This window comes from Scyliorhinus torazame, chromosome 7, assembly GCF_047496885.1.
Source record: "Scyliorhinus torazame isolate Kashiwa2021f chromosome 7, sScyTor2.1, whole genome shotgun sequence".
Taxonomy (NCBI): Eukaryota; Metazoa; Chordata; class Chondrichthyes; order Carcharhiniformes; family Scyliorhinidae; genus Scyliorhinus; species Scyliorhinus torazame.
Genome location: NC_092713.1, coordinates 165,648,318 through 165,665,047, shown reverse-complemented (window position 1 = coordinate 165,665,047; position 16,730 = coordinate 165,648,318). Strand labels below are relative to the sequence as shown.

At 43.8% G+C, this 16,730-nt stretch overlaps 1 protein-coding gene across 1 annotated transcript in view; it reads right to left on the bottom strand.

Annotated features, from left to right (window-relative positions):
- Positions 1–12,063: 12,063 nt before the first annotated feature.
- LOC140427364 (regulator of G-protein signaling protein-like) overlaps positions 12,064–16,730 on the bottom strand; it is a 520,007-nt gene continuing 515,340 nt past the window's right edge. The window contains exons 11-12 of the mRNA XM_072512913.1: positions 12,491–12,542; positions 12,064–12,257 (exon numbers count right to left, since the gene is read on the bottom strand). Of these exons, the coding sequence (XP_072369014.1) occupies positions 12,182–12,257; positions 12,491–12,542 (128 nt within the window). The 3' untranslated portion in view covers positions 12,064–12,181. The remainder of the gene's footprint in view (positions 12,258–12,490; positions 12,543–16,730) is intronic.

Here is a 16,730-nt window from a genome sequence, read left to right as displayed (position 1 = left end):
AAAGGCTATGGGGCCTGACAATATACCAGCAATAGTACTGAAGACTTGTGTTCCAGAACTTGCCCTACCCCTAGCCAAGCTGTTCCAGTACAGCTACAGCACTGACATCTACCTGGAAATGTGGAATATGACCCAGGTATATCTAGTACACAAGAAACAGGACATCCTCCCGACAATGTGGAAAATTGCCCACGTGTGTCCTTTTCACAAGAAACGTGACAAATCCAACCAAGCCACTTACTGCCCACTCAGTCCACTCCATCATCAGTGTTGTGGGAAAAATCAACCACTTCAAGAGTCAGACTTGCTGTGATCAGATAAATGCAGTTTTATTGTTACACGAAGCTTCGGGAGAAAGCGGACGTACCCCGCGGTACAGTAGCCAACCTTTCTCCCGGTTTGAATGGCAGTCATTCATTTTATACTTTGGGTTCACAATGAGCCCAGATACAAAACAATTATCACCTTGTTATCTTTAAACAGCCACTTCGGGTTCACAATGAGCCCAGATACAAAACAATTATCACCTTGTTATCATTAAACAGCCACTTCGGGTTCACAATGAGCCCAGATACAAAACAATTATCACTTAACTTTAAACATTTTATAGATTGTACATCGCTATTTGTAAACATTTTGCCATCTACACATGGCTAGTCAAAGAGGTTTAACAGGTTACAGGCAGCAGCAGGAAGGTAGTATCGATTGTCCCTTTGTTTTAGGAAATGGCCCAAGACATTCGTATTAGCATATCATTGTGTACACCTTGGCTGAAGTCAGCTTTATTCAAGTGGCGTCCCGCATTTATGTATTTCTTAATCTTCCTGTCTGGCTTCCTTTGTCCTGGATTTGTTCCTATCTGTCCTACTGGCACCCCGCTGGACTCCAGGCATCAGTTATGTCTGCTTTATTCTCTGTGTCTCCATCTTGTGTGTCAGGCAGCCATCTTTTGTGCCAAGTGCCCTTTTTGAACCATTTCCCACTTCAATCAGCAAAGAGATGGAAGGAATCATCAACAGTGCTATCAAGCGGCATTTACTCAGTAACAACCTGCTCACGGACGCTCAGTTGGTGTTCCGTCAGGATCACTCAGCTCCTGACCTCATTACAACCTTTGTTCAAACATGGACAAAAGAGTTGAATGCTAGAGGTGAGATGACAGTGACTGCCCTTGACATCAAGGCACCATATGACCGAGTATGGCATCCAGGAGCCCGAGCAAAACTGGAGAATCGGATAAACTGCCTGTTGGAGTCATACTTGCACAAAGGAAGATGTTTGTAGTTGGAGATAAATCACCTCGGCTCTAGGGCATCACTACAGGAGTTCCTCGGGGTTGTGTGCTAGGCGTAACCATCTTCAGCTGCTCCATCAATTATCTCCTATCATAAGATCAGAAGTGGGGATTGTTAAGCACTATTAGCGACTCCTCAGATAATGAAGCAGTCAAATGTGCAAATACAGCAAGACCTAGACAATATCCAGCCTTTGGCGGACGAATGGCAAATTACATTCGCACCACCAAATGCCCCTTTACATTCAATGGCATTAGCATCACCGAATACCCACAATCAACATTCTGGGGGTTCTCATCAGAAACTGAACTGGACTAGCCATATTAATACTGTGGCTACCAGAGTAGGTGAAAGGCTAGGAATCCTACGACTAGTAACTCAACACCTGATCCCCCCAAACCCTGTCCACCTTCTACAAGGCACAAGTCAGGAGTGAATTGGTGTACTCTCCACTTACCTGGATGAGTGTAGCTCCAACATTCAAGAAGCTTGACACTCCAGGACAAAGCACTCTGTTTAATTACTGCCCCTTCCACAATCATTAGTTCTCTCCACCACTGACGAACAGTGGCAGCCATGTGCATCAATGCACAAGATGCACTGCAGTAACTTGCCACGGTTCCTTAGACAACTTCCAAACCCACTACCATCTAAAAAGACGAGCAGCAGATACCTGGGAACCCCACCACCTGGAGGTTCCCCTTCAAGTTACTCACCACCCTGACTTGGAAATATATCGGTGTTCCTTTGTCACTGGGTCAAAATAATAGAACTCCCTCCTTAAGCACTGGGTGTACCGATACCTTGGACTGCAGCAATTCAAGAACGCAACTCTGAATGGCAACTAGGGATGGATAATAAATGCTGGCCTAAGCAGCGACGCCCACATTCCGTAAACAAAAGTGTCCACCCAGTCCACACAGCCTGAATATGTCCTCATGAATTTTCTTACTGAAGGAAAAGTAACCATAGTCTCAGATGAGCATAGATTGCTTTCCGCTTTGAGGGGAAGAGCTGACTGGTGGTGGTTTAACCTGAGGATCACCACACCTCCGGCAAGGGGCAAGGTTGAGCAGGTGGGCTGTCATGACTAACCTCAGCGATACAGGAATTGACTGCGTACGCTTTGCTGACTTCGCTCTGCATCATGAACCAGCTGTGGCCAACTGAGCTAACCCTCCTCATCCCCATCCTCCTTGTTGCTCACTCCAAGTCGAGTATCTTCTGAAAGTACCACAACTGTGTCCTACACAGCCAAGTTGTTTATGTGCATCAAAAACAGTAGTGATCTAAATCTGAAGTGCTAGCCGTTCACTACAGTGCTGTTTTTTATCCCTTGGCCAATTTTATATTCATCTCTCTGCTGCTATTTTTATCCCAGAGGAAGAGCTTAATATGTGATGCTTTATCAAATACCTTCTGAAAGTCCATGTACACAGTGACTGCACTGCTTTCATGCACCCTTGCTGACATTTCACCAAAGATCTCAATCAAGTAAGTCAAATGATATTTTCTCTTAAATCAAGTCTGGTCCGTGTGTAGTTTGCACATTCTCCCATGTCTGCGTGGGTCTCACCCCCCACCAACCCAAAAGATGTGAAGGGTATGTGGATTGGCCATTTATTATTTATTAACCGTAAAAATGCTAAATTGCCCCTTTGGAGTGGGGGGGGGGGGGGGGGGGGGGATAGATACTAAGTGGCTGCCTGTTCCTAGATCGTTTCCAAAAGCTTCCAATTACTGATATGCAACTGATTGGCCTGTAATTGACAGTTTTCTCTATCCTGATTATTGAATGAGGGTGTAACTTTGATCTTTTGGTACATCCTATATGTAAGGGGAATCAGATGATCCTGAGTAATATTGCCATCTTCAGGAACCTAGGAAGCATCCCGTCTGCGCAAAATGATATGTACCTCTAATATGGATTCAGCCTTCATTAATGCATCATTTTAGTTCCTCATTACTCCATTGCTCTCTGACAATTATTTTACTATTTATGTGTCAATAGACTGCTAATGTCCTCCTTATGTTAGATGCCAACCCATTTTATTTCTGTCTCTTTGCCCCAACACCAGCTGGTGTGGGAGGGAGTGTTTCAGATATCTGGACCATTGGGATCTCTTCCAGAGCAAGTGGGACCTGTAGAAGGACGGGAAAGCTCCAGGGTCCCAGGTTCGATTCCCAGCTTGCGCCACTGTCTGTGGAGTCTGCGCGTCCTCCCTGTGTCTTTGTGGGTTTCCTCCGGGTGCTCCGATTTCCTCCCACAAGTCCCGAAAGACGCGCTGTTAGGTCATTTGGACATTCTGAATTCTCCCTCTGTGAACCCGAACAGGCGCTGGGATGTGACGACTTGTGGCTTTTCACAGTAACTTCATTGCAGTGTTAATGTAAGACAACTTGTGACAATAAAGATTATTGTTAAACTGGAGGGGCATAAATATCCCGGCCGCGAGGTTTGCTAGTGTCACACGAGAGGATTTAAAGTAGTGTGGCAGGGGGTGGAACCGGAGCAATAGGTCAGAAGGTGTAATAACCGAGGGGGAAACTAGAGAATAGGGTCAGTAAGACTCTTGAGAAAGAGCAGGCAAGGAGATGTTGCTGAACACAGCGGGACTGGTTGTCTGAAGTGCATTTGTTTCAATGCGAGGAGTATAAAAGGGAAGGCAGATGAACTTAAGACCTGGGATGTATGATGTTGCCACTACAGAGACTTGGTTGAGGGAGGAACAGGATTGGCAGCTAAATGTTCCAGGATTTAAATGTATCAGGTGGGATAGAGGGGGATGTAAAAGGGGTAGGGGAGTTGCATTATTGGTAAAGGAGAATATCATAGCTGTACAGTGGGAGGACACCTCGAGAGAGCTCATACAGCGAGGCAATATGGGTAGAGCTCAGGATTAGAAAGGTTGCAGTCACAATGTTGGGGTTTACTACAGGCCTCTCAACAGCCAGCAGAAGATAGAGCAGCAGACGTGTAGGCAGATTTGGAAAGGTGTAAAAGCAACGGGTCGTTGTGGGTGATTTTAACTTCCCCTATATTGATTAGGTCTCTCTTAGTTCTAGGGGCTTGGATCAGGTAGAGTTTGTAAGGAACATCTAGGAGGGCTTCTTGAAACAATATGTAGATAGTCCAACTAGGGAAGTAGCCGCACTGGACCTGGTATTGGGGACAGCCCGGCCAGGTGGTCGAAGTTTCAGTAGGGGAGCATTTTGGGAACAGTGACCATAATTCAGTAAGTTTTAAGGTACTGTTGGATAAAGATAAGAGTAGTCCTCGGTTGAAGGTGCTAAATTGGGGGAAGGCTAATTGCAACAATATTAGCCAGGAACTGAAGAATCTAGATTGGGGGTGGATGTTTGAGGGTAAATCAACATCTGGCATGTGGGAGGCTTTCAAATGTCAGTTGATAGGAATTCAGGACCGGCATGTTCCTGTAAGGAAGAAGGATAAGTATGGCAAGTTTCGGGACCCTTGGATAACAAGGGATGTTTGAACCTAGTCCAAAAGAAAAAGGAAATTTGTACGGGTTAGAAGTCTGGGAACAGGCGAATCCTGTGAGGAACATAAGGAAAGTAGGAAGAACTTAAGCAAGGAGTCAGGATGGCTAAAAGGGGTCACGAAAAGTAATTGGCAAACAGGATGTGGAGATGCCGGCGCTGGACTGGGGTGGGCACAATAAGAAGTCTCACAACATTAGGTTAAATTCCGACAGATTTATTTGAAATCGCAAGCATCTCGAAGCACTGCTCCTTCATCAGGTGAAGTGGAGGCAGGTTCACAATCACAGCATATACAGGAGAGACACAACTGTATATATGCTGTGATTGTGAACCTGCCTCCACTTCACCTGATGAAGGAGCAGCGCTCCGAAAGCTTACGATTTCAAATAAACCTGCTGGAATTTAACCTGCTGTTGTGAGACTTCTTACTATTGGCAAACAGGATTAGGGAAAATCTAAAGGTTTTTTATACGTATACAAAGCGCAAGAGGGTAGCCAGGGAAAGGGTTGGCCCAGTCAAGGCCAGAGGAAGGAATTAATGCGTGGAGCCAGAGGAAATGGCAATGTACTAAATGAGTACTTTGCATCAGTATTCACCAAAGAGAAGGACTTGGTGGATGATGAGTTTTGGGGAAGGGTATGTAGATAGTCTGGGTCACATTGAGATCAAAAAGGAGATGTTGGGCGTCTTGTAAAACATTAAGGTAGATAAGTCTCCACGGCTTGATGGGACTTACTCCAGAATACTGAGGGAGACAAGGGAGGAAATTGCTGGGGCCTTGACAGAAATCTTTGTATCGTCACTGCCTGCAGATAAGATCCCAGAGGACTGGAGAATAGCTAATGTTCCTTTGTTTAATAAGGATAGCAAGGAGAATCCAGGAAATTACAGGCCGGTGAGCCTTTCGTCAGTGGTAGGGAAATTATTGGACAGGATTCTTTGAGACATGATTTACTTCCATTAGAAGCAAGTGGACGGATTAGCAAGAGGCATCATGGTTTTGTGAAGGAGAGGTTGTGACTCACAGACTTGATCGAGCTTTTCGAGGAAGTGACAAAGCTGATTGATGAAGGTGGACTTCAGTAAGGCCTTTGACAAGATCCCACATGGCAGATTGGTACAGAAGGTGAAGTCACATAGGATCAGAGGTGAGCTGGCAAGATTGATACAGAATGCTTGGTCATAGAAGAAAGGGTAACCGTGGAAGGGTGCTTTTCTGAATGGTGGTGTTCCGAGGATTAGTGCTGAGACCTTTACTGTTTGTAGTACGTAGAAATGATTTGGAGGAAAATGTAACTGGTCTGATCAGTAAGTTTGGGGACGACATAAAGTTTGGTGGAGTTGTTAATAGCGATGAGGACTTTCAGGGGATACAGCAGAATATTGATTGTTTAGAGACTTGGACGAAGAGGTGGCAGATGGAGTTTAATCCAGACAAATGTGAGGTACTGCGTTTTTGAAGGTCGAATACAGGTGGGAAATATACAGTAAGTGGCAGGACCCTTAAGAGTATTGATAGGCAGAGCGATCTGGGTGTACAAGTCCGCAGGTCACAAAGTGGCAACGCAGGTGGAGAAGATAGTCAAGAAGGCATACGGCATAATTGCCTTCATTGGCTGGGGCATTGAGTATAAAAATTGACAAATAATGCTGCAGCTGTATAGAACCTTAGTTCGGCCACACTTGGAATATAGTGTTCAATTCTGGTCGCCACACTCCCAGAATGAAGTGGAGGCTTTGGAGAGAGTATAGAAGAGGTTTATCAGAATGTTGCCTGGTATGGAGGGCATTAGCTATGAGGAGAGGTTGGATAAACTCAGTTCTCACTGGAACAGAGTTGAGGGGCGACCTAGTAGAGGGGCATGGACAGGGTGGATAATCAGCTTTTTCCCAGGGAGAGGAGATGTGCAATGTGCAAGGGAGGTTTTTTTTACACAGATGGTAGTCGGTGCCTGGAACTAGCTGCTGGAGGAGGTGGTGGAAGCAGGTACAATAATGACATTTAAGGGTCGTCTTGACAAATACATGAATAGGATGGGAAGAGTGTTACAGACCCTGGAAGTGTAAATTTTAGTTTAGACGGGCAGCATGGTCGGTGCAGGCTTGGAGGGCCGAAGGGCCTCTTCCTGTGCTGTACATTTTTCGTTTTTATTTTATCATTCACCATCAAGCAATGTACCAAGCTTTCTTTGAAAGGTTGCTTGCTGCTTTACTATGCATCTTTCTGCTAATTTTCAACTCCAATCTATCCATGTCAAATCTCCAGTTCCCTGAAACGAGACCTGCTCCAGGTGAAAATTTCTTTTCCAGATCACTGCTTGTAGTTTTGCAAATATAAACCCTATACTATCAGCATACTTCCCAGGATGATTCCCCACTCTGACAATCTGCACCTGACAACTTCATTCCCCAGTAGATTCAGCAACACCTCTTTCCTCATTGGGCAATAAACATACTGATCAAGTAAATTCTGAAGTTCCTGCTCTGTGCTGTTAACAATCAAAGACCAATGCAATCTTGGGATATATTAGGGTTGTTGAAGTCTTGCTATCAGTACTTATTGGTACATGAACTATAATTTCCCTCCAAATTTGCTCCTCCATTTCCTTCTCATTAATTGATGAGCAATTAAATGCACTGACAGTGTAATAGCACCTCCAACAAAACAGATTATCTCTTTAATCCCCAAATGATATTTTCTCTTTATAGCATAGTAATACTCTTTAAAATTGGAAAACCTGTTTTACGGAGGGTCGTGAGGGGATGGAATTCTGATTTTTTATGGCAGAGGCGCGGCCACCAATGATGGAGCAAGAGTGGTGAATGTACGAAGCCAGAGTCAGAGGACCAGGAAGATTGTCAGGCGAAGGGAGATCACGGGGTTGGTTGATTGAATAGATTGGCCTAAATTATGAAGTGATCATCTGGACAATGTAATTGGGGATAGGTGGGACCCAGTAGCATTTGAATCTCACCCTGGCTTCCATTATCCATTCAATACCCATGGAGGAGGAGATTCTCACGAGGAATCTCGATAGTATGAGGAACAACAACAGCAGCAAGGTAAATAGCCCACTATTAGTGATATTTAATTAAAATGCTCCATACTCTATATATTAATATACAGAATTCTATTACATAAGAATAAACGTGATATTGCATCTTCATTGAAATGGATTTGCTCTCCATCCCAATAATCATACTATACTGCCAGATATAGACTGCACAGATGACAGCCTGAATTAAAATGCAGCAAATGCTGTACGAGCAGCTACTAATGGCACACGAACAGCTGAAGAGGCAAACTGGCAGCATGGAGGTGGAACATTTCACTCTTAACAAAGGAGTGTGGTTGGCTGAGCTGTTAAAGTGGATGAAAGCACAATCACTTGTTTGTGATTAAATGGAAGTGGCAACCAATCTGCTACCGGAGGGGATCCTTTAATTAAATATTAGAATGAGGCTGTGAACCTTAAAATCATTTACCCCGTTCCAGTTTTAATAGAAAACTGGGTACTGAGAATATTGCTGCCTGCAACGTCTACACCACACTATCTCTGGACGAAGTGGAGCTACATTGCTCCCCTTTAGCCCACCAAGCAAACTTGTTCACATTTACACTGATCGAACCCTCCTGGTCCCCACCTATGTCATCTGCACAACCTTCTCCCCATCCCCGATCTACACTGCACCCAAGATCTCTCAACCCCTAACCTGATATTTATGTTTTCTTGGGATTAACTCTACTTCGTGATCGCACGGTCCCTCTCCTCTCTGCCCCCAGTAATGATGGCTTCCACCCCAATCTCTACCGCACCTTGTGATCACATTAAAATGTAAACGAGCGGGGATTTTGGTCAGTCTGGTTACCTGTGTTTTAGATACACATAGGCTGTGTATCTGTCTGAGTCCTGGGTTGGCCATAATTCCCATGGTCCTTTGTAAGTGGCCATCTTAGATGGCTACAGTCCTTACATTCCAGCCAATGTCCTCAAAATTCACCACTCAGCCCCTCAGTTCACAATACCTCCAAGCTTCGTCTGTCATGTCTTTATTGAAAAAAAGGACTTGTGGGAACAACACTTAACAAGGTGGCATGGTAGTACAGTGGTTAACCAGACTGACCAAAATCCCCGCTCGTTTACATTTTAATGGCCCATTTTCCCAGGACAATAGAACACCAATCAAGCAACCGGTACAGCCACAGACTGATCGGCGCCACTCCCTTGCTCAGAAAGCACAACTGCCAAGGTCAATGACAGCTAAGGACCCGCCCAGCTTCCAAGGCACCCGCCCCTTTATTGGCCGAAATCTATTGGGTCCAAGGTTAAGGACCGCCCCAAGGAGCGTGAAATCCCAGGGGGATAAAAGAGAGCGCAGACATGTGTCCTGTCTCTTGGATCCGGCCTATGCCTACCCAATTGCAGCAGGAACAGCCAGCTAAGTTCAAGACCAACGATCGCTAACTGACTTGAGCCCAGCAGAGACAGAGGCACTTTCTTCGAACCAGCCAAGTGAAATCCAGATAAAGGCCTTTATCCATTTCCACAGTGCCAGTTGCCCTGAAGTTAAGTATAGGTTATCGTAGCTGATAGGTGTAGTTTAACTCGTAGTAGATATTGTGTTTGCGTGTTGAGATAACTCTTATGTAAATAAACCATCTTTTGAACTAACTAACTGGTTTTGTGGTCATTTGATCAATATAAGGGAAAGGCTTGTGGTTCATAGAGATAAATAACAAGAGCAACAGGACATGCAGCAGATGTGATTTAATGCAAAGGAGTGTGAAGTGATTCATTTTAGTGGGAAGAATGTGGAGAAAAGATATAAAATAAAATATGCAATTGGAAAGGCGGGGTGTGCGCAAGAGCAGAGAGACCTGAGGGGAGTTTGTACACAAATGTTTGAAGGTGACCGGGCAAGTTTAGAAAGCGGTTAATAAAGCATACCGCATCTTGGGCTTAATAAATGAAGGCACAGAATAGAAAAAGCAAGGAAATTAAAATGGATCTTTATATAACACTAGTTCTTTTTTAAAAAAAAAATATTTATTGAAGGTTTTCATAAAATATCAATAATAAAATGAGAAAGAATAAAGAACCCAACAGGGTTAAGTACAAAACACAATCTTAAAAAAAGCAACCCCCCAAACCCCTCCCCCCCCGTACCTAAATAATAAATTAACATTAACACCCCGACTTAAGACAACAGGTGTATACACCCCCTCAGACCCTTCCAGTGTAAATAACATAAACAAAAATAAAGTCAACCCCCCCCCCCCAACCTACTGCTGCCATTGACCAATGTCTATCGTTCTGCCAGAAAGTCTAAGAACGGTTGCCACCGCCTAAAGAACCCTTGTACCGACCCTCTCAAGGCGACTTTCACCCTCTCCAATTTAATGAACCCTGCCATATCGCTGATCCAGGATTCCACGCTTGGGGGCCTCGTATCTTTCCACTGAAGGAGAATCCTTCGCCGGGCTACCAGGGACGCAAAGGCCAGAATATATAACACTAGTTCAGCCTCAACTGGAGTAGTGTGTCCAATTCTAGGTACCAGCCTTTGTGAAATCCAGATGTGAATGCCTGAAAGAGGATGCAGAAAAGATGTACGAGAATGCTTCAGGGATGGGAAACGTCAGCTGCAAGGGTAGATTAGAGGAACCAGGATTGATTTTTAAAGAGAAAGTTGAGAGTAGATTTGTATTCAAAATAATGAAGGGTTTGGACAGGGTAGATAGAAACTATGTCTATTGGCGGAGGGAATCCCTAACCTGAAGACACCAATTTAAGATGATTAGCAAAAGAACCAGAGGTGACATGAGGAAATACTTGTTCACAGAGAGTGATTAAGTTCCGGAATACAGTGCCTGAAAGTGTGTCAGAGGCAGATTAAATTGAAGCATTCAAAAGGTGAATTGGATAATTATTTGAAGAGAAAAACATTTTCACAACCCTGATAGAAATCTAGTTTTAATATATAATAGGTTTATAAGGAAGAAATGCTTTTTAAAGTGATTTAGACTCAAAATGGCTTCACTAAGGTCACACAGTTCAAACAGGCAAGCAATGAAAACTGCTGAATACCCTGAGAGTGATCAGATTAAAACTCCAGTCACACACATTTGTTACATAATTATTACTATATGCATCTGGGCAAAGTTCCTAGTTCAGTGGCCATGAGAACTGATAAGAGTGTTGGGAATATATGAGGTCGTTACCCCATGCTAAAAATTTGATAGACAGTCATTTCTGTCAAATAAAATGAACTATAATTATTATGACCCAATCACAGACCGAAAGGGGACAGGACATTAGCAAAAGCAAATACCTTAAAAATAGGTGCCGATTATGATCAAATTATTCCGGAATCGTCTTTATTTCCTGTTTTTAACTATTTCCTGCGCTTTGCTCTGAAGAAGCTATCCTGTTTATTTTCAACTTCTCTGTATCGTGTATTTCAGAACATAGAACATACAGTGCAGAAGGAGGCCATTCGGCCCATCGAGTCTGCACCGACCCACTTAAGCCTTCACTTCAACCCTATCCCCCTAACCCAATAACCCCTCCTAACCTTTTTGGTCACTCAGGGCAATTTATCATGGCCAATCCACCTAACCTGCGCGTCTTTGGACTGTGGGAGGAAACCAGAGCACCCGGAGGAAACCCACGCACACACGGGGGGAACGTGCAGACTCCACACAGACAGAGACCCAGCCGAGAATCTAACCTGGGACCCTTGCGTGTGAAGCCACAGTGCTAACCACTTGTGCTACCGTACTGCCCAAACTTGAAGAAAACATCAAGGGCTGTAATTTGTATTGAATTTAACTCAGTCATCTGTACTTGCTTGGACAAAACAAACTTTTAAAAACCCTGTATTTGCAAGCAAACTGACTTGATAAGAGACAGCCGCAATATTGACTGAATAAAGATTGGATTTACTTCACGCATGAAGCTCAGTTTTAAATTTCTGTTGAATGATATATCATGCGGTGACACAAGATATATTGACCAAAGTACAGATCTATCAAGCCCTGAGCAAAAAGTGAGAGAGTTGCACTAGGTGAGTTGCTGTTACATAGAGACAACAGGGATATGATGGGCTGAATGGCTTCCTTCCATGTAACCATGCTCTGTTTCTATGAAATTAATCCTCAGGTGGTTTCGCTGGAAGAAAACGCAACAGTACAGAAGGTTGAAAAAGTGACTATGAAAATTTCTTTAATGCAACAGGAAATATCTGAAGCTTAATCTCCACCCGTTCCCCCATAATGTCCCAAATTTTCTCTTCTGCGTCTGTAGTTCCAGTGCGCTCTCAGGCTCCCCGAGCTGCATCATCTTCATTTTTGATCAAGGCTCACGTTATTCTTTTAGAACTACGTTACACTGTCTTTTCCTTTCTTGCCATCTTTCTGCACTGTCAGCTTTGATGACTGCCTTTTATTTGGCACACTTCTTCCAAACACAAGCACAATTAGGTATATGAACAGATGGACAGTGCACACAAGTATCTGACTTAAAGCAAGAGATGCATTGCTTGATATGTCAACATTGGTTGGGGTAGGAGGGGAAAGGGGCAGGGATAGAACAGAATGGGTGGGGCCTTACTGGAATATGGCAGTTTATTTACTATTTTTACAATTGCACTGGTCTGTTGAGCAGGGCAATGTGCTGGTCTTACTTACCCAGGTCCCAGACTTGAACTGGCATGTCTCTCACTTGATATTTGTTTAATTCCTGCATTTGGGAAGAACAAAATATCATGGTTAAAACAGCTTTAATTAAAAAAACATTAAATACAACGGCTTTAAATAAAACACTTTGCGCTGCCGGTACTTGGAAGGGTATATTGGCTAACAGAAGGCTAATTTTAACTGGTTGGGAGAGACGTGCATTCATGCACAGGGACTCATTCTCCCCAAACAAAAGGAATATGTCAAAACTCTGCATCTTTTCCAAATTACCAGGAACTTGAGAACCCTATAGTATCCCATTGCTTTTTTCATGGTAACACCACTGCCGATCAGTGTAAATTGTCAACCTATCAGCGCCTTTTTCTTCTACAACCTGCAATCATTTAATGTTTTTGTGTTTGTCCTGAAAAGTGCAAGATGAAAATCTTCAGCAGCATGCCTCTCTTTTCAACAATATTGATCGATTTTTGTTCGGAGAAAATTTAGAAGTGTGAGAGGAAGACATTGGGGCAGGCATTCAGTCGTATTTAGAGATGAGTGCGAGAGGAGGACCCTGGGACAGGTATTTAGCAGAACCGCAAGTGGTGGATAAAAACAAATAAAAGCTGCACAGGAGGAGTGAGTTTTGAAAACATCCAGGAGTGACATCACAGGGGAAACATAAATTTATCTATCGAGGGGGACGGGAACCAATGTGAGAGGAGCAGCGGCCATGATAAGTAAGAAGTGTTTAAGATATACGTAGTACGGTAAGGCTTAATCTTTAAACGAGAGGTGACGGGAGTAATTTAAGGGTCAGTCACGGCAGGAAAGCTTGGCTACATGGAATGGTCCTCTGGTGTGATGTGGGAAATCTGGGACACTGTGTCCAGGCTGACCACATGCAGGAAGTGTGGAGGAAGTATCTCCAGCTGTATCTGCTCAAAATCTACGTTTCAGATCTGGAGTAGCGGCTGGAGTCGTTGGAGCATCTGCAAGGCTGAGGTTTTGTGGATATCGTGTACAATGAGGTGTTTACACCACAGGTAAAGACTGCGCAGGCAGAAAGGGCTGTGGGTCCCCTACAGTCCTAAAAAGGACATTTTAATAATGGAAAATAAGGAAATGGAGCAATTAAACAACTACTCTAGCTCTCTTCATAGAAGAAGACACATAACTTCTTAGGAATACTGGGTAAGTGAGGAGGGGGGAGTTGAAGAAATAGGCATTAATAAAAAAAAGTGCTGGAGAAATTAATGGGCCTGAAAGCTGATAAATCTCCAGGGCCTGATATCCTACATACCGGGATACTAAAGGACGAGGCCATGGAAGTAGCAGGTATTTTGGTTGTCATCTTCCAAAATTCTGTAGATTCTGGAACAGTCCCAGCAGATTAGAAGGTGGCAAATGTACCCCACTAGTTGGAAAAAGGAGGGAGAAAACGGAACTGCAGACCAGTTAGCCTAACCAGTGGTAGGTTAAATCTAGAATCTATAATAAATAATGTGGTACCTGGACACAGAAAATATCAACGGTATCAGACAAAGTCAACATGGATTTGTGAAAGGGAAATCATGATTGACAAACATACTGGAGTCTTTTGAGGACGTACTTAGTAGAATAGATAAGGGAGAACCATTGGATGTGGTGTATTTGGGTTTCCCAAAAGCTTTTGATAAAGTCCTACTTAAGAGATTACTGTGAAAAATTAAAGCACACAGGATTGCGATTAATATAATGGCATGGATTGACAATTGATTAGCAGACAGGGAACAGAGAGTAGGAATAAATGGATGTTTTTCAGAGTGGCAGGTGGAGACTAGTGAAGTCCTGCAGGGATCCTTGCTTGGGTGAAGCTAGTCACAATATACATCAATGATTTGGATGAGGGGACCAATTTGCAAGTTTGTTGACAACACAAAACTAGGTGGAATTCTGAGTAGTGAAGAGGTAGTAAAGTGGCTTCCAGGCGATTTAGAAAATTTGAGCGAGTGGGCAAATACATGGCAGACGCAGTAGAATGTGGATAAATGTGGTTACATTAGACAGAGAAACAGCATTATTTAAATGGGGATAGAATGGGAAATGTTGATGTACAAAGGGATCTCGGCGTCCTTGTAATCAGTCATATCAGTCATTGAAAGCAAGTGTGAAGGTACAGCAAACTTAAGAGGGCAAATGGTAAGTCGGCCTTCATTGCAAGAGGATTTGAGTGCAGGAGCAAGGATGTTTTACTGCAGCTGTACAGAGCCTCGCTGAGACTATACTTGAGTACTGTGGAGTATTGTGTCAGTTTTGGTCTCCTTGTGTAAGAAAATCTATACTTGTCATAGAGGAGTGCAGCAATCCTAGGATGGAATTGTCACAGGAGAGATTCGGTCTATTCACTGGAGTTCAGAAGGAAATGAAAAAAAAAAATGAAAATCGCTTATTGTCACGAGTAGGCTTCAATGAAGTTACTGTGAAAAGCCCCTAGTCGCCACATTCCGGCACCTGTTCGGGGAGGCTGGTATGGGAATTGAACTGTGCTGCTGGCCTGCCTTAAAAGCCAGCGATTTAGCCCAGTGAGCTAAACCAGCCCCTGGGAGAGAGGATCTGATTGATACGTATAAAATTCTAACAAGGGTGACAGACTGGATGCAGGAATGTTGTTTCCTCTGGCTGGGGGGGAGCGGGTGGTCTAGAACAAGGGGGTCACAGTCTCAGGGTATGGGGTAGGCCATTTGGGACTGCGATGAGGAGAAACTTCACTTCTGAGGGTGGTGAACCTGTGGAATTCTCGACCACAGAACGCTGTGGAGGACAAATCACTGAATATTTTAAAGAAATAAATAGATGCGATTTCTAGACACTACACTAAAAGGGTATGAGAGAGAGTGCAGGTATGACATTGAGATAGAGGATCAACCACGATCACATTGAATGGCAGAGCTAGCTTGATTGTATTTTCTCCATTTCTACATTGATGGTTATGGAGTCAAGATGGAGTTGAGATCGAATTGAACGGCAGAATAGGTTTCAGGGGCTGAAGGATATCCTGTTTCTATTGCTGATTTGAGTAGTGGCAGCTCATGATGCTGCAGGGTTGGTCCCAGGTTCAACATCTTGTTCCCGAATAAAACATTTATTCATAATTTTATAAATTTAAGACATAAATTTAAGGTGAAAGGTGGAAGATATAGGAGGGATATCAGAGGTAGGTTCTTTACCCAGAGAGTAGTGGGGGCATGGAATGCACTGCCTGTGGAAGTAGTTGAGTCGGAAACATTAGTGACCTTCAAGCAGCTGTTGGATAGGTACATGGATTACGGGAAAATGATATAGTGTAGATTTATTTGTTCTTAAGGGCAGCACGGTAGCATTGTGGATAGCACAATTGCTTCACAGATCCATGGTCCCAGGTTCGATTTCGGCTTGGGTCATTGTCTGTGCGGAGTCTGCACATCCTCCCCGTGTCTGCGTGGGTTTCCTCCGGGTGCTCCGGTTTCCTCCCACAGTCCAAAGATGTGCGGGTTAGGTGAATTGGCCAATGATAAATTGCCCTTAATGTCCAAATTGCCCTTGGTGTTGGGTGGAGGTGTTGAGTTTGGGTAGGGTGCTCTTTCCAAGAGCTGGTGCAGACTCAGGGGGCCGAATGGCCTCCTTCTGCACTGTAGATTCAATGATAATCTATGATTAATCTAGGACAATGGTTCGGCACAACATCGTGGGCCGAAGGGCCTGTTCTGTGCTGTATTTTCTATGTTCTATGTTCTATAAAACAAGTCAGTTGGCGTCAGCACATCCCAGTTTAGTTGTCGGTTGGGTTACAATCAGTTAGGACTTGACAGGGTTCAGTGATGATGCCTTCCATGGTGGAAGAACCTTGAAAAGAAAATCGCTTATTGTCACAAGTAGGTTTCAAATGAAGTTACTGTGAAAATCCCCTAGTTGCCACATTCCAGCATCTGTTCGGGGAGGCCGGAACAGGAATTGAACCCGCGCTGCTGGCCTTGTTCTGCTTTACAAGCCAGTTGTTTAGCCCACTGTGCTAAATCAGCCCCCTTCTCCATAGTTTCACAATTGAAGACTGCTACCAGAGGATGACCGTCATGTGTGGAGCTAAGTCCTAATGTGTACAATCTTCTCAAGACAGGATGGGTTGCAAGATTTGACTTTAATAAGAAAATTAAGCTGTGTAGTCCTCCGACATCAGAATTGTTGATTCAGATAGTCCAGGGGCAGTTTATTTGATACAAAACGTACCGGCAGT